Source organism: Corylus avellana, chromosome ca1, assembly GCF_901000735.1.
Source record: "Corylus avellana chromosome ca1, CavTom2PMs-1.0".
Classification (NCBI taxonomy): domain Eukaryota; kingdom Viridiplantae; phylum Streptophyta; class Magnoliopsida; order Fagales; family Betulaceae; genus Corylus; species Corylus avellana.
This window is the reverse complement of record NC_081541.1, coordinates 5,809,329-5,827,672: the sequence shown is the minus strand read 5'-3', so window position 1 is coordinate 5,827,672 and position 18,344 is coordinate 5,809,329. Positions and strand designations below refer to the sequence as shown.

The 18,344-nt window shown below is 37.6% G+C and overlaps 2 protein-coding genes across 2 annotated transcripts; one reads left to right on the top strand and one right to left on the bottom strand.

The window, feature by feature from the left end:
• The first annotated feature begins 5,431 nt into the window (after positions 1-5,431).
• Positions 5,432-6,306, top strand: LOC132167627 (uncharacterized). Its single transcript, XM_059578635.1, has one exon. The coding sequence runs from the start codon at positions 5,617-5,619 to the stop codon at positions 6,205-6,207; it is 591 nt and encodes a 196-aa protein (XP_059434618.1). The 5' UTR covers positions 5,432-5,616; the 3' UTR covers positions 6,208-6,306.
• A 1,854-nt stretch (positions 6,307-8,160) lies between these two features.
• On the bottom strand, positions 8,161-18,257 carry LOC132187412 (histone acetyltransferase of the MYST family 1). The gene is made up of 9 exons (XM_059601717.1): positions 17,933-18,257; positions 15,551-15,639; positions 15,277-15,336; positions 13,714-13,923; positions 10,517-10,585; positions 9,831-9,992; positions 9,062-9,155; positions 8,778-8,920; positions 8,161-8,595 (listed from the first exon to the last, which is right to left on the bottom strand). The coding sequence occupies exons 1-9, from the start codon at positions 18,219-18,221 to the stop codon at positions 8,392-8,394; spliced, it is 1,320 nt and encodes a 439-aa protein (XP_059457700.1). The 5' UTR covers positions 18,222-18,257; the 3' UTR covers positions 8,161-8,391.
• Positions 18,258-18,344: the final 87 nt, after the last annotated feature.

The window sequence follows — 18,344 nt, the reverse complement described above, 5'->3', positions numbered from 1 at the left end:
CATGCATTTAGGATTGGATCCCCTACAATGATTTGTCAGTGTGTTGAACAGGGAAAATTCTAGAGACTGAATAATTTATTCACTTCATCATGAGAACTCTCTAGTATCTTTCTGCCCGATTCCCAAGACAAGGAGAATTTCAAGCATCCGCAATTATAGAGGATTGCGATTCATGGATATATATATATATCCAGTAATTTTCTGGAAATTTCCACAATTTTTCCATGGATTGATGTGGATATTGAGGATATTATGGGTCATCTTATTTTGACTTGTTTGGCCTCTCTAGTCTATATAGCTGGAGCCTGGACAGACCAACAAGCGGCGAATCACCCTCCGTATCTCATGCTTTACAACCACTACATCTTTTTGGACAACGTTTCTATTAACAATTAACCTTTTAGTTTCAAAAATAAAAAATAAATTATAACAACAATGAACCTTTCAATAATTCTTTTGAGTCCAAGAGGCAAGAACCTTTAAATAATATGAATGTAGACCTACCTTGGAGATTTGGGTCAAAGACAACCACATATGTTCTTCCCTACATACCTTCTCCTTGCATGCAATAATAGGCCCCCTTTTTTTTTTTTTTTTTTTTTTTTTTTTTAACAAGGTTTCCCAATTTTACCTATAGCCAGACAGTACCTCGTGCTAACCCCACCAAGTTGGGGTACTGATCGAGTATAGAGGCCCAACCAGAATCTTTCAGACTAATTCTCGATCCAATACTCCGCACCACTCAGAGCATTGAATGTTGAGTTGCAGGCCTTCAAATAGGATAGCTGGCCCAAGAGCAGGTAACACCTATTAGGTTTCGAACCTAAGATCACTGAGGAGCAAACTCAGGATCCCAGGCTTTCGACCATCAGGCCAACCCTTGGGGTTAATAATAGGCTATTTTTCTCTTTACAAAAGCTTCCTTAGGACTCAAATCGGATCAATTGTAATTAACTGTTCATATTGCATGCACCAACAAGAGCAACTAATTGAACTTGGATCTTTCTCCTTCTATAGGTATCCCTCCGGTCGTAGGCCACCTTAATCTCCATATTACTCTAAATTATAGAATTTGGAAGGAAGAGAACTCATTGCTAATAACATTTCCTAGGGAATAATCGTCCATTATCATACTATGTAACGAGTTTTAGTATAAACCTTGGATTGTCCTAAATAAGAAATAGTCATGTAATGGTTTACACTAATAACTAGGGACGAAACCATAAGGGCTGAGCTGTTTTGAAATTATTTTAAACTTAAAATTTAAGTTTGACTACTATCAAAATTAAGCTCGGTCCTTCATTCAAAATTTGGTACCTCAATGAGAAATTTTGACTCCGTTCGTACCAATGATAATGGTAATGATAGTGATAATGATAGTGATAGGAGATTATTAACGATAATACTTATAAACAGCATTGAAAATATTACTGGTGATTTTGGATGATAATATTAATAACAATGAAACTAATACTGATAGGATTATAATAATTATAACAAGATAATAAACAAACAATAAAAGTAATATCATAACTAAAACTAACAATTAAATAAGACTATTTACCTTTTTTTTTTTTTTTGTATTTTAAAATAAAAAGGGTAAAATATTTCGTACTTGAGAAAATCTAAAATCTGGTGTATATTTCTCAAAAAAAAAAAAAAAATTATAGTCTTCCAATAAAATATGATTATTTTAATATTTTCATAAACACAAAGTACTATTTTCCCTATTATAAATAAAGAAAATGCACCCATAAATTGATGAAATGAAAGTGAATTTTCCAGTTGGAAGGTCAATGGTCCTATATTGCTAAGCATACCTTTGTCATTTTATAGCTTAGTCGTCTTTGGCCAAGGAAGGAAGGCACTAGCGAGAAAAATATAAAAGAAAAGATGACAAAATGTACCTTTCACGTGCCTCCCACGTGCTTACATGTATGCCATGTCGGGGGCGAGAGATGCATGCATACATCACCCTTCATTTGATCATTTCCATTTTTCCTATCATGTGATGTGCATGTGGTCGGTCCCCTAATCTTACCAACTTATATATTAATTCAAAAAATCCCCGCGACACTTATCTTCACCGATATTTGAAATTTCCATGGATCCCCTTACAACGTGGAACTTATCAAAGCTGTACACCTGGAATATATAAACAAAATTATTATTATTATTTTATAATTTCCGAGTAAGTAAAGCTTAAAAGCTCAATTGCATGTGTTAAATCACCACTTATTTTAAAATTTGAAATAGGTAAAAAGTGTATCTTAGACCAGGTAATAATTTTTTATTTTTTATTTCTATGTAAGTAAAAGAGATGGACAATTAAACTTTTTCCATGTGATTCTTACTAGCATTATTAAAGCAAGGAATTCTTACATGTATTTTTAAAAATGTATAAATTAAAAGAATTTTAAAGATAAATATCAATTTAATACAACAAATTAAAATAATTTTAAAAGTATTACCCAAAAGAATATTATTTAGAAGATGGATTTTGTGATTAGATTTAAAAAAAAAAAAATTGATAGGTTAGAGCATTCTCAGCAGACTCCAGGAAAATTGCAAAAAAAATCCTATAGCATACTCCTTAAATGAGCTTCAACCATGAAGATCGCTACAATAGAACCCAAAGTATAAGGTTCCATTACTGCAATCCTTATAATTATTAAAAAATCAAAAAAACAAAAAAAAACGTTTATCTCTCATTTCTCCTCTCATATATATATAATATAATTAAAAATAAATAAATAAATATTTTAATAATATAAAAAATAATTAAAAAAAAATTTATTGAGGTGTATTTTAACATATAAAAAAAAAATTAAATCTTTAAATATAGAGAAAATAACGAAAAAGCTATGAGAATGCCCTTAGATGTGTGAAAAGACTAGGGGATTGGAAGCTGCATGAAAGTCAGACCAAATGTTTTAACGTAGAATACGGGCGACGGTGGCAACTCCGTCCAATTGTATTGCATGTGGCCCACACGCTGGGCACGTCACCGTCGGTTGACGGCAGGGGTTTGATTAGAATTTTCATGTCAAATATTGCTCCATTTTCTCTATTAAATGGGTGTGAATATATAGGAAGAAATTGTTATTTTTTAAAAATATATATAAATTATGGGCAAACAACAATTAGAAAACAACAAAAGTATGTTGCTATCAGAGATGTTACAAGTAACATTCCATTGACTAACTTGCACATTACGATATTAGGGTAAGTTTCATAACACCTTTTTTTAAAAAAAAGAATATTAACAAATAATTTAAAATACAAAGTACTTATAAAACACTTCCAATTACTTTCATTTTTATGCCAAGTCAAAACATTTTTTTTAAAAATAATAATAAACTAAAAAACATTAAAAATAGAATATTTGACAAGAAATTATGACATGGTCACATGAGTTAGACTTAGAGCCTATTTGAAATTGTTTTTTAGGGGCTTAAAAGTGCTTTTAACACTCAAAAAGTCCGTTTTTTAAAAAAAAAAAAGTACTCGTTTGGTAAAATTAATTAAAAACACTTTTAAGGGTCCAAAAAACCTAAAAATGATAATAAAAAATTAAAAAATTTAAAAAAAAAAACTTTTAGCAAAAGCTTCAAAATGAAACTTTTGTTGAAAAGCTCATTTTAACTTAAAAACTCTATCTTTCAAACGCAATCTCAAAAAGGCTCTTAGAGTATTAAAATCCAGCTTAGCACTTCATTTTAGTTTTCAGAAAAAGAAAAAAAAAAAAAATTCTACTTTAGCTACCAAATTTTTCAAAGCATCTACGTTTGATTCTCTATTTTAGTTATTTACTTTTTACTGTAGTAACTTACCAAATGTTTCTTCAAATTATTGACTCTGATGCAGCTCTTTTTGCTCTCATTTTAATATCTTGGTTGGTTAAAATAATATTTGGCTAGCCAAATAAGAATGCTCTAAGTTTACAAATTTTGGTATTTATTTTCATCTTCCATTGACTTGTTTATAAATTTAAATAAACATACAAAAGACAAATATATATAATACACACTTAAATTCTTAAGCATATATATTTTTTGATTAAAATAATTTTTAGTGTCACGCCTAATTGTCACATTTTTCCACATGAAGAGAAGCCGCACGTTGAATGATAAGGTGGATGAGGTGAGCAGGAAAATGAAAAGCTTTCAATATTGTTGATGAGTTTACAGTGATCCATGATATACAATATAATAATAATGAATCCGTGGATTAATTGCTTCTAGGCAAACCTGATCCCACCTAATAATACGTGTTCCCATTAATTATTGTCATCTCTTGAACCCTTTGACTCCTTTTTTTTTAATCAAATTCAAGGATTAGGGTTTTCTACAATTACTACCCAAAAAATACGGAAATTTCTGCAGATAAGCAGGAAATAGTAAGATGAGTTTGGACGAGGACAATAGGCAATGATTTTAAAACACAAGGAAGAAAAGTAAAATTAACTTTGGACAAAAATTTCCTTCCAATTATTGAATTTGATTTTTTTTTTTTTTTTTAAACTTAGTCTATAAAATTTCTGTATGCTTATTGAGCATATGAAAAACATATGACAGTCTTATATGCTGAATTGAAAGAAATTCCTTCTATCTAATTTGGAGAAAATTTATATCCTTCAACTTTTTTTTTTTTAAAAAAAAAATTTCCTGAGATAAGTTTTAAATATTTTAGCTTGTATAGTCTATAGGCCCATAAGCTCAAAGCTCATTATGCAGCGGATGAGGTGGGCAAATACTTACAAATATACGCCCTTCCACGTGGTGGATACGGGTGGATACCACTTGCCTTAGAATATAGGGCAAATATTAAAAATAGTTTTCCGCTAGGACAAAGACAATAACAAATTTCATCTAAATCTCTGACCGTATAAAACGGTGCACAACCCTACTAGGGACGAAATGGGGTAAAGGTGTCAAGGGTCATAATCTCTCCTAATTTGGACTCTCATTAAAATTAGGCTTCATCTCTCACCCTTGCTTTGACCTTTCAAAAATATGAATCCATAATAAATTTGATAATGTAAAAAATAAAAAGGTTGGATAGGATGGGATGAAAAACTAAGAGGAGAGCCAAGGAGACAAAGAGAGGGGTCAGCATATGATTTAAAACAAGTAGCGTGTGAACTTGGGATGAATCAATTGGCTACACTTTTGTTGAATGTGCAAGCCTGACCCCTCCCTTAATTATCGTAACCAGCAGCTTTTCTTCCAATTTTTACTTGCCAAAAGTGAAAAAAACAAAAGGCTTTTCTTCCATTAACGCACTCCAAAAGTCACCAAAATAATGGTCCCTTTGAGATTAGTCTTTCACCAAACACACTCTTCGTCGTTTTCTTTTGGTTTTGGGCTTTGGGTTTGTACTTAAAAGAGGACTGAGTAAACAGAGGAGATAAAAGGGTTACCTCATTGTTGCCTAAAAGTACACATCGCTTTGTTCATATTTGACATTTTCTCAACACTCTCTCTAATCAACTTGGGGAAACATTCAATGCCCTCTTCTTCTCATTGACATCCCATCACCTCTCTCTCTCTCTCTCTCTCTCTCTCTCTCTCTGTGTCTGTGCTGGGGAAAACAGAGGAGGCAGGGGGAAAAAACATGGGTAATGAGTACAATCGCTTCAACCAACAGAATCTGCATCTCTATCCAAGAACTACATTTTTGCCCATGTTTTGTTCAAGGACGTCTATCAAAGATGTGGTGCTTCCGAGATGGGAAGACCGGACGGCGTCCTTCTCCGGCGACCCTTTGTCGCCGAGAATAGGTTGCATGGGCCAGGTCAAGAGGAACAACAAAGTAGTTGGCTTCCCGACCAAACATAATACTAATAACAACAACAACAACAACTACAACAATCACAACACTGTTGTTAAGTACTCCAAGCTCAAGAAACTCTTCTCCAGCAGAAATCTAGCCACACCCACTACCGCCAGCTGTCGAAGCGGGAGACAAGTGAACGAGAATATCGGAGGCGAGCCGAAGAGAAATCACCATGGCAGTGACAGCTGTGTTTCTGTCAGCATCGTTGATATGGATCCTCCTCTGCCGGTGATCAAGCGGGTGCAAAAGCCTGAAACAGGGGAAGGGGAAAATCTTTGGAAGAGGAGATCTGGTGGGGTAGCCCTGAAAACTCTACAGCTTCAACAAATTCATCATCCCAAGCATCATCTTCAACCCACAACTGTTTGATGAGAAAGCTTCATTTGGAGAAAATGTAAATGTTTTGGATCTTAATTATTTTCCAAATTTGAATATCGTTAATTTGAATCTGTGTTCAAAGTTTGGTGCTGCTGATATGTAATAAGTGTTCTTATGTAGATCCAGGCTTTCTTTTCACATAATCAATGAGAAAAGCCACCACAAGATCATCCTGCCGGAACTAAACTCATAGCCTTTAATTCTCAGATGTTCCTTTACACGTAAAATTGGCTTTGTGCCCTTTTTCTATATTTTTACTATTGACAATATATATGAAAAGCTACCGTTACTACAACAATAAAAAAATCAGCGGTTATGGTTAACTGTCGTGGCAAGTAATATCGTAGTGGGAGCCAAAAGTCCCAGGAAGGAGTAAAAAGGTTTTCAGGAAAATCTACTTACAGAATTGGAATCTTTTGGGTAGATGGGATTAATAGCAGAGCTGGAACTATGGATCGGAAATCTTGTTAGTGCTAAACACATTGCTTTCAATAACACGAAAGCAAGAAAATTCATGTGTTCATCATATACGCTTCTGAAAGAGGTTTCTTGAAACAGAAATCAAGCCAGAGAGACTATGAAAGAAAATATGAGCAAATTTGTCTTCAGTTTTCTCAAGTGGGATTGGAAATGACTCAACTGCTTTGGCTGGTTACATGTATATGCAACAAGAAGAGAAACCCAACAGAGAGCAAGATTAGATGTGCAGGAGATCAATTAATACAATTCCGTACCATCTATGGCGGCATCAACATGGGTTGATTGGGTTCCAGTTTAGAGTTATTAAAGCAAGAAAGGCTCGAGTCATAAATTTTTGTAAACAAAAAGCTTTAACGTAGTCCTAGTGCAACGCAGAAACTGTACAAGCCCACAAAATTGCTTTTTAAGTTTGACAGAAAAGTTAAAAAGCAATTTTGCCGGTCCAAAATTACCCTCTATCCTCAATTGGTCCTACTCAGACACAGTTTTCTTTCAACTCAACTGAGTTGAGAGAATTTCTTTTAACCTACTCTATAAAAGTAATATGTATCCCTTAAACATGTAAAAATCACATGCTTTTTAAATAGAAGAGACAAAGTTAGAATAAATCTTATTAAAAACTCATGTGTACCTCACATGTGATTAAAAAAATGGACACATATGATTTTTATAGACTAAATCGAAAGAAATTTCCTCAACCCAGTTTAGAGGAAAACTTTACCCGTCCCGCTCCACCTTTTGCCAGTCCCTGTTCCTGCGTACAATGTATGCAAATGCTATGGCGCTTATGGGTTGCACACGCCGACACCACTTTTGGTCTTAAGCAATAAATTCTAAACTCTTCTACTCTAGTGGCTCCTTTGTCAAAAGAGCATTTTTCGAGTAGAGAATTTTGCAAATCTAGATTCAAAAAATACTGTCCTTCGAATGCACCCACAACACCCCACCATGGGCCGATATAACCAGCTCTGCTAACAACTTTCCTACTCGCTTCTCCCATCTCAAAGTTTCCCTCGGAGCCCTCGGAGCTGTGGACAAGATCTGCCTAGATTGCTATTTAGGATAGTGTTCAATTGGCCTATAATGTTTTTTTTTTTTTTTTTTTTTTTTTTTTTTTGTTATTTGGTTTCTGTTGGTTTAATTAATCTATAAAATAATAGTAACAATAAAAAGGATAGAACTCTCCCAAAAGAACTCACACCTTGGAATTTCTACTTAAAAAAATCTGACCGACTGCTTGGAAGACATATTTCAGAGAGTTGGTAATTCGCTCTTTCAAGGATGCCCTGCCCTATTTTGTGTAATCTTGAGTCATCCACCGGTGAGTTTTGCAAGGCATCTAAAAATCTAAATTCAAACTCAGAATCCTGCAAATTTATTTTATGGCTGAACAGCCATGGCAAATCAAAATCTTCACTTGGCATGTAATGGACATTGAGGAAGGAGCTTGTATCGGATCAAATCTAGGGAACTAAAAAGTTGGAATCAATTCAAAGAATCAGTTGTAGCCTACATACATCTATGGATTTAAGAGTATACTACTATTATTTTTTATACATACATACATACATGTCACAACATGGATAATTGTCGAGGAAGAAATCCCCAATTTCAAACCCTAAGGCCTACTTTATACAAGCAGAGGTCAGTTGCATGTCAAGGTTGCCAGCAAGTATCTGGATGACTTTGATACCATCAACCTTGTTCTTTATAAGGAGTCCATATCAGTTTGCTAACATCAACCTCCAGGCCCCCACGACCAGCAGCTTTTAGATGACGATCCAAGACCTTGGGATCAGCGCAGATTACATGCTGCCCTTTCCTGTACTGAATCAGTTCAAGGCTCTGAAGGGTGCTCAAAATATCCTCCGCCTTAATTGCTGTCATGTCACTAAGCTCCTGCAGAAAGCAAAGGATTCAATACTATATAACCGGCAGAAAGGATGGAAGCAATAAGAGAAGTTAAACAATTCCCATGGGATATCTGAATACAAGAAACAAATTCACAACGGACGAATATGCAATTGAACGACAAAGGCAAACTTGTCTTGATCTTAATAAACATTCAAACAAATGCGTACCTTGATAGATATATTGCCCTTGTGCTTCTTCAAGATGTCTAGAAGAACCCGAGTCCAGTAACCTCTGTAGCTCAACAGCCCAAGATCAGAAAGGGGTCTCTCAGGTGTGCCGACTTTACCTTCTTTTTTGGAAAGCTCATATGCTGCACCATGCAAGAAATGATGTAAGAAATTCTTGCAGCTAGAAGATAATGACACAAGACAAATAAATGCAAAGTAGAAACTTGTCGCAGCAAATATAATTAAATAGAAAAAAAGAAAAAAAAAAGAGGAACACAACTTACAGAAGGCAATTAAAAATTTTCCATAGCCCTTCCTTTGATAAGGAGGAAGGGTGAGGATGCATGCTAAATTATAAGACTCCTCTGAGTGCTTTTCCTGCACCAGCAGATACAGAACACATGGCCATACGTGAATTCCAGGAATTTCTGAAAACGTCAGTCATAGTACATAAGACCAATTAAATATATTTATCAAATTACTTCCAGCGTGTAGTACACTCAACATAATTATGATTCTTAATCATTTTTTTGATAAGAAAACACATTTTATTAAAAAGCGCAAAACATGCAACTCAAATACAGAGCAAGTATACATGAAATACACCTAGCTAGAAGAAGAATAATGATTCTTAATCTCAACACTCTTTGCATTTCGAAAGACTTCTAACTTGTAACTCTCCAGAACAGCAGCTCTTTAAGGCTCTGTTTATTTTGATGTAAAACATTTTCAGGGATTTGGTTGTGCTTGGAAAACTTGGTCAACCATAAAACACCCAATTGTTTTCTGTAAAATGGTTTACATTTTTTAAGGCATAAAACATTTTCCGCCTACAATTCCTCTCTTTAGCCCCAGCCCCCCACCACCCCCCTTCTTAAAAAATGAAGTTGTGAATCCTAAATATGTAAATAAATTACTCTCAAGAATCACAAACATCTGACATAATATCCACTGTTTGATTAATTCCAAATGCATGCAAGATTCATCTAAACCACATCACCAATAAATTCCATGCTTCTCATGATAAGAAACAAAAATGCAGTAGTAATTTACCTTGGAAAAGTAACCAACCATGTGGCATCCTCGCTCATCGCATTCACACAAAATATAGAACAGAAACAGGTCAACATCATAATAAAGGGTCTTGTGATCAAGAAACAATTTCGCCAAATAACAAAGATTCTGCCCATAGACCTTGTTCTTTTTGCCGTCAACCTGTTTCCAAACATTTGTCAAAAAAATTTATATCAACTAAAAACTTTGGATCTGATCATGTGCAACAAGAAGATCCTATAAAACACAAGATACTATAGAAAAGCTGAGAGACAAGAATAAAGGAGAACAAATATTCCTATATTAAATGAACTATATACCATGATTCTCTGAAAGTATTATCAAGCTCATCATAGTTAAAAGTTAACAGGAAGTCTGTCTGTTTTATAAAACTATCAGTTAGAAGAAGATCAACAGATATATGAATTCAACATAATTTATCTTTTTATAAACAGATATAGTCTCCAAAAGAAAAACAAGATTTAAATTTTAACTACTAAAAAATAATTGAGGTAAAAAAAAAAGAAGCAGGGCTCTGATTATGAACTATAAGTCTATAACATCCCAATATAAAGCCAGAAACTCTCAGACAACAGAGAACAACTGCACAATGTACTTAAGAGTTACACACAAAATAAGATGTTGAACACTTAATTAACCCTAATAACAACAGCAAAACAACTTACCTCAAACATTGACAATGTACCACTTCGATATATCTCATCACCAGGGGGATGCTTAAGATCACACTTCCTCTACATACACAGAATACAGAATTAAATATTCAGATTATGTACCAAGACTGAAAAAAAAAAAAATTAAATCAAGGAAGAAATGGAAATCAATGAAAGAAAAAGATAGCCAAGAAATTGAAATCTAACCACTCAAATTCATTAATTCCTATCTCCTATTCTTCTCTTAACATTATATAGTAATTAGTTCGAGATACACTTTGATTCTATTGACATCAAAAGGAAGAGATCTTTATGGAGTAATGCTACACATACGTTACTTTCCATTTATATTTGTTCTAAAGGGTATCCTATATAATAGCTTCTCTCAGCGGAACACGCTCTCAGCGGAGGCGCGTGCAGGCGCGTTTCCGCTAGTCTGTTCTCGAAGTTGTGGGATGTGCTTGGTTTGGTTTGGATGGAGTGACGATTTACTGTGGAAGCTAAATCGTTCCCCTTTTCGACGAACGCAGGTAAGTCTGAGCTGCGCTTGGAGGAAAGGAGAAAAGGGTTCATTGGATCTTTAGATCTGAGTCTCCAGTGCTCGGATTGGCTGGCGGACGCGGTGGAAGCGGCATTACGATCTCCAGGGAAGGAGGAGTTCGCCAAATCCTATAGGGAGAAGGGGAAGGCCCTGAAGGTCCATAAGGGTTTCAATAAGGTGGGTCGTTTCTTAGTGGCCGCTGTATTTGCTGAGGGTGTTCGGAGAGGAGGGATTTATTTCCCTGAGGGTCGTGAAGGAGGGGGTTGGCGTCGCATCGTGGGTGAGTTGCGGAAGATCTTGGTTTTCCTTGCAGCAGAGGAGAGGCCGTCGGTCTATGATGTTTACTCCGAGGGGGGGGGTGTCTTGTGTTCAGATCGTTCTTACGCAGCTGTGGCCTCCTCGAAGTCGGGTAGTTCGAGACAGTAGCCTCTGTCTGACTGCCATTTGGACTTGTTCCCCGTGGCGTCTTGGTCCGAGCTGGTTAGCGGTGGGGAGGTGAGTTCGCCGGTGAATTGTTTTGAGTTTGAGATGGGCAGAGGTGGTCGTTCTAGTCCAATCTGCGACGGAGGGCGATTTGGTCTTGAGGGTGGCAACTTTCCTTGGACGAAGGGCCCTAGGGTTTCTCGTCTTTGGAAGAAGCTTCTTGAGAGGCTTGGATCGGTCCTGGACCGGGTTTGTTCCAAGATGGGCCTGAAGCCCAACCTTCTTATTGGGTTTAGGTTGAGGGCTGGTCGCAAGTCCGCTTCTGGGACTTGTGCGAAGCCTTGCGCTGGGCTGTCGGGTTCTGTTGCGGGTTTTGGGTCAGCCCACCCGGAGCCTTTTTCGGTGGATTTGGAGCCGACATTTAGGTCTCCTTCAAGTCAGATTGTTGAGTCTTTGTCGGCGAGTTCTCATGGGTTGGTTTTCAGGTCTGCAACGCCGGTGTCTTCTCCGGCGATTCCTTCATCTTCAAAGGTTCTTCCTGGGTATGCTGCGCCGCTGCCTTCCGAACCTGGGTCTGCATCTTCTCCGGTGGGTTCTCTAAGCATGGAGAGTGCGAACCCAGGGCAAATGGAGGTTGTGGTGAATTTTGTTTCCCCAGCGATGGAGGAAGCCTCTGTTGAGACCGATCGGAAACCCTCTCCAGCAAAAGGTATGCTTCGGCGGGGGTTTTTAGGGTCGAGATCTGTGACTCCTCCTTTGTCTAAGGTGAAGGAGGTGTCCTCATCGACCCTGGTTGGTTCAGAATCTAGATCGGAACCAGCTTCTGCTTTGGCTCAACCTCCTGATTCTAGTCTCTGTTTGGTTCACGGTTCGAATTCCTTGTCGACGTTGGAGTTTCCGAAGACTATTGGGATTGAACAGGTACATTTAGCGGAAACCTCTGTCCCTTCACATTCTTTTTCTTTAATACTTGTGGCTGCTCATTCGTTAGAGGCGCTAGCTTTGGGAGATAGATTACGCTCAAATTCTGGGTTATCAGAAAATGGGACTCCCATAGTTCCTAACAAGCAGATGTTAAGCTACTATTGGAGAGCTAAGAAAGAATGAGGAAGCCGGGTGAATGATTCTCTTCTTCTTGAGACGGTGGAATCCCCTAGTGCTCCGCTGGTACAATATCATTCCGACCCAGTCGCTAGGTTTGCTAGGTTTGCTACTTACAACACTCAAGTGAAGCCTGTTCCTAAGAACACTAATCCGAAGGAGAAAGGGAATTTTGTTCCGGAAGTGGAGGTTGCATAGCCTATAGGACCAAAGGCACTTCTGACACCATAACTGTGGAAAATGGTTTGACCAAACCCCAACAGTGGTTGATTGAGTGGATGAGGGCAGGTCTAAAGGACAATGATCCGCATATGGCGAGCTTGAAGGTTATGGAGGAGGATTTTCGCGGGCAAATAAGGTAGCACGCAATGGAAGGCTATCCCCTGATCCTCCTAATCAGGGGCTGGATGGCGAGGAAGAGGATGATTTGACGTTGGTGTTGCTGAATGAGGTGAAAGAGAATTTCCTTTGGAAAATAAAGGTCGCGCAGCCTAGGGCTAAGGGCAAGAGAGAGCTGTTAAATTTAGAAAGCTCTATTAATTACGGCATTGCTAGCGCGTCTCCTCGGAGAAGGAAGGGCAAGACTATTGGGATGTAATGATTCGTGTGGGTTTTGAGGGCTTTGGGCTTCTTTGGGTATTTGTTTTTGAGGGTTTTTGGGTGGGTTTGTTGGGGTTCTTTTGTGGGTGAGCTTCGGCTTTCTCTTTTTTTTTTAGTTAGGCGTTTCCGCTTGTATACTTCTAGTGTACGTAGGGGCGCCTTGCGCTTTTAATAAAACTTCTTATTACTTATCAAAAAAAAAAAATGCTACACATAGTCCCACTTCCCCACATCCATAGGTGGCTTTTAAAGCCACCATTGGATTTGGGATGGATCATCTTTATTGGATTCTAATCCAACGGTGGTTTTAAAAGCCACCTATGAGTGTGGAAATATGGATGTAGGGAAGTGGAAGTGTGTGAAGCATTATGCATCTTTATGACCTGTATAACAAGCTCAAACCATGTGGTTTCTTTCCATCAAGGCAGAAATACTAACTTTCAGCAATAACCCTGCGAATATAGTATTCTATTTACGAGTATGCTATAGCACAAATTCAACATATAGAGCAATTAAAAACAGTAAAATATGAGTCACAGCTCACCATATGCCTTTGAAGCTGTTCTTTACGCTTCATGAAATTGAGGCAAAACTCACAAAAGTACAGCTTCAAACAGTCGTTGTATTCTGGTGGAAAGGGAGAAAAGTACCATGTCTCAATCTCATATCTTCCAAGTTCTATAGTCGCTATATTTTTCACTTTTGTGAATTCTTCATGTTCTCGCAAGCTCGCAGCATCAAGCTCTTCATGGCCCTAAATAATCATGATGGAAATATTCAGATCATATAACTGAAAAAAATTATAAATTGGCTTACAATGGAGGCCAATAACAGCTGGCAATTTAGCTTATAACATTCTAACAGTCAGCACAACAAATCGTTTGGTATTTCTTTTTTCTTTTTTTAGTAAGTAATTCAATCTCATTAGAAAACACCGAGGGGCACAACCCTAGTCCACAGGAAGTATACAAGAGACAAAGAAGAAATGTTTAAAAATTCACAAAAAAAATAGAAAAATGCAGACTATTGTATTGCACTATGAGCTATCCATGTATAAAAGGATTTGAAAATCACATTCTTTAGCTACACCACCAAAATCTTGAAATCTTTAAAGCTATTTGCATTCTGATCTCTCAAAATGCACTAAATTAGGCACAAAGGTGTCATCCTCAAAACTTCTAAAATGTTACAGCTACCCAACTGATCTCTCCCACTTGCCGACAACTCTATTAGACTATTACCCTTCTAGGCATGACCCATTCTACTCCAAAAGGATGGATAGTCAAAACCCATAATTCTCTAGCCATTTCACAATGAAGAACAAGATGATTTATTTCTTCAAGATGATTTACAGACTCTACACTCCTCTAGCACATACAACCCAAATCCACCACTATGATTTTCCTCTCTCAGGTTATCAAAAGTCAAGTCTTTCCTAGTGTCACGTCCATGCAAAGAACGCCACTCTTGGGGGAAATACCAACTTCCCACGTGCTATCATATTTGGTTTTCACCACCAATATCCACAAAGCCTCCCTCTTTGTAACGTAATGCCATAACCATTTTCCCAAGAAAGCCCGGTTAAATTGAATAAAATTTCTTAATCAAATTATTTACTACTCATTAAAAATTAATAAGATTTATAGTATGTCCACTATATATGAGTTCGTGTGTGCATGTCTATAAGAGAGAGAGAGAGAGAGAGAGAGAGAGAGAATCATGTGAGATATGAAGGCGAACCATAGATTATGGTGATCAGAGAAACTAAAAAGTAGGTGCTAATCTTCTCAAATGCATCTAACTTTGTTTCTCCTCCTTTTCGTCAGAATAAAGTGGACGGTGAGGTCCTCAAATAGAGACACATTGGACAAGTGCGCAGCTTACTAATAATAAAAAGAAACATTGAACAACCAGTTCCTTTTTCATTTAAGTTCTAGCTAATGATGAGTATTTTTCTACCAAGAGCCCATATGGTCTTCTGGTTCACTTGATCTCTCTGGTTACTTCTTAAGCTTCTAATTTAAATAGATTTTCAGAGAGGAAAATAAATAAAGATAGAGCAACGAAACTCTGAAAATAAGACAATTAAATTTTGACTTGTGTTTACCTCTACATGAGTCTCATCAATCTTTCGCTTCTGGTGGCGTGTCATTTTCAAACTTGTAACCTGGAAAAACTCATGCATAACTTTTGTAATCATTAATAAAAACAAGAATATAAAATGAAGGAGAAGCAAGTCAAAATGTATAGGGTAAAAAAAAATGGACGGCTTCAATCCAAAAGAAGTATCCAAAGATAAAGAGAGGGACTCTCATTACACAAAGCCATACATTAAAGAAAGGACATAACTTTAATAATAACCTATATCACAAAATCATCACCTTGTCCTCCACCTTCTCATCAACAACAGCCTCTACAGAGTTGAGATCAAGTTGTTCCAGCTTCACCCATTCATCAAGCCTCCTATTGACTGTCAAAAATCACAAACAAATAAATCATCACCTTCTCATCAAAAAGTAGGCAGAGAGCATACAAGAGAGACACTCAACTAGGGGGAAGAAGGAGAACATAAATCCACAACTCTAGGAAATTAGAAAATAGAGGACTATTGTGTGCAGCCATTCAAACATAGAGGAATGTTAACATGATAGATTTTAACTCAAGCACAAGGGAACCATCCTCCAAAGTTCTATATTACAGTGGCTTTCAAATTGGCCTTTCCAGCTAGCCAATAGCTCCACCACCCGTTGGGGCATGACCCACTCTGCCCCACAGACCAGACTGAAACCCAAAAGTCTCTAGGCACCTCGCAATGGAGCACAAGGTGATCAATGGATCCCGTTCTTCTTGCACATACAACATTAGTTCATCACTATGACATGCCTCGTTCTTAGGTTGAGTCAATATCTTTATTAACGCAGCCGTCCATACAAAAAATGTCACTCTCAAATGAACCTTATTTCTCCAAATACTGTTCCATGCCAGTGGGTGACCTAGAACCTCCTCCTTTTGAAAGGTATCCAACACATTCTATCATCGCTACCAAGGCCTCCTCGTGGCGAGCAATAGAAAACAACACCAAGAAAGCTTCCTTTAAAGTCTGATCTCCACACCACACATTATGCCAAAACCTAATCCCAGAACCATCTCCTACCTCAAACCTCAAAAATCTAGAGAACTCCCCCACCTTATGTTTTTCCACACCCAGACCCAATAGGGTCCATATATCGCATTGCAGCACCACCCTCCCCACAAGTTATCATATTTAGCTTCCACCACCGATCATCGCAAAGCCTCCCTCTCCATGGCATAACGCGAAAACTACTTCCTCAAGAGAGCTCAGTTAAACAAAAGCTAGTTACAAACCCCTAAACCGCCAAAGGAAATCGAGGTACAAATCTTAGACCAACTAACTAGATGGAATTTGAACTCACCGACTCCATCCCACAAGAGATCCAGCTAAAGTTTCTCAATATGGTTTACAACTCTAGCATGGATAGCTAAGGCAACTTTTAATCAAAGTGATCCAGCCACCCTTAGGAAAATAAAGCCACTTCTAACCAACCAAGCAACGTTCCATCTTTTTCAATAATGCCATCCCAAATTGATTTTGCTTTAAATGAAGCCCCCAATGGAAGACCAAGGTACTTCGTAGGTGGAGAGGATACCCTACAACCTAGGATACTGGCCAATCCTCCAACATCATCCACAATGCCAACAGGAAGTAACTCTAATTTATCAAAGTTAATTTTCAACCCTGAGACAGCCCTAAGATAAAAAAGAACCTTACTTTGTGCCTTATTTTGTGAGCAATGCATATGTGTAGACAGCCCTAGAGATCCCCAGCATATCTTTCAATTGCTATTAAAATTATTCAAACAAGTAATTATTTCAAATTTTGATTACAGATCCTACTCGACCATAATTTTGATAACCCATTCATGCACTAAACATAATTGCACAGGACTTGTTATATGAGCAGATGTTCCATGTTTCTTTTTTCATTCTCTAACTGGTAAACAAATTTCATGCACCCATAAAGGATTAGAGCCATGACCTCATTCTCCACACCAAATCTAAAAAGGGGAGACACCTATTTGGTCCAAACACAATTGCAAAATCTTACTTTTTATTTGAGAGGGTTAAACCTTAAACCTCTTACGTTAAAAGAACCAAAATGAACATTGAAACTCCAAGCATCTTATGCTGCCATAAAAAGCAACCAAATTCATCTTCAATGTTTCTATAAATTAGTCGCCCTATAACACTTTATCAAACACAACTTCATTATCCAGAGTAACATCATATAACTTATTTCTCAATGTCACCGAAGTGACTCTCAACTGGCTGTTAGCGAGGCACAGAACAATAAACAACCCTGGCTGCAATTCAACTCACCAAAGCCGTAATCCCAAAAACAGGACACTGTAAACTCAATTACGTTTACATAAAACAACATTCGCAATTAAATCGCAATTCCACCAAGTGCAACACCGACTCAGCTCATCGAATCCAATCACCAAATTCTCAGATAAGTATCAACATCACAACCAAAACCAATATTAACCAAAATCTAATCGTAACCCTAAACCCCAATTGACACAAATTAAACAACAAAACCGAATAATATGAAGCACCAGAGCACCACCATTCCAATATCAAAACAACTGCTCCTTCCAAAAGCTTCAAGCCCAAAGCCCTGACCTGGCACTAACCCTAACAATCCAAAATGAAAACCCAAAGTGATGGGCAAGAGATCTTACACTCTGTGTAATGGACGTAATACTCGTAATCGTTGGGGCCACCGGTATGCATTTTGCGCCGTTCGATGACTTTGACCGGGTGGAATTTCCCGTCCCTCCAACGGCACATGACGCGAGTACCCACCTCGAGTGGTAGCATAGACGCTCTCCGCCTCCTCGTCGCCTCCGATTCCGGCGTCATCCAAGCGGGGTCTCCGTCGCCGGAAGCGGTCTTTTGTTCGCCGGGACGCGTATCTGGAATCGTAGAGCCGTTCTCTGCTGCGCTCGTCGGTGACTCTAACGAACCCATTTGTCGGGCAAGCCTTCAAAATGGACTCGGGGACGTGGATACAAGTAAAATTTTAAACCCGATCAGGATATATAATATAATATTTCTTTATTGCTAAATTATTAAAATCCAAATATTTAATTT

Coding starts and splice junctions, on each gene's coding strand:
- LOC132167627 (XM_059578635.1), top strand. CDS start 5,617: ATGGGTAATGAGTACAATCGCTTCAACCAACAGAATCTGCATCTCTAT.
- LOC132187412 (XM_059601717.1), bottom strand. CDS start 18,221: ATGGGTTCGTTAGAGTCACCGACGAGCGCAGCAGAGAACGGCTCTACG. Junction 9,993..10,516: donor GTACATTGTCAATGTTTGAG/GTAAGTTGTTTT, acceptor GTTTGGAAACAG/GTTGACGGCAAAAAGAACAA. Junction 8,596..8,777: donor AGGGCAATATATCTATCAAG/GTACGCATTTGT, acceptor TGCTTTCTGCAG/GAGCTTAGTGACATGACAGC.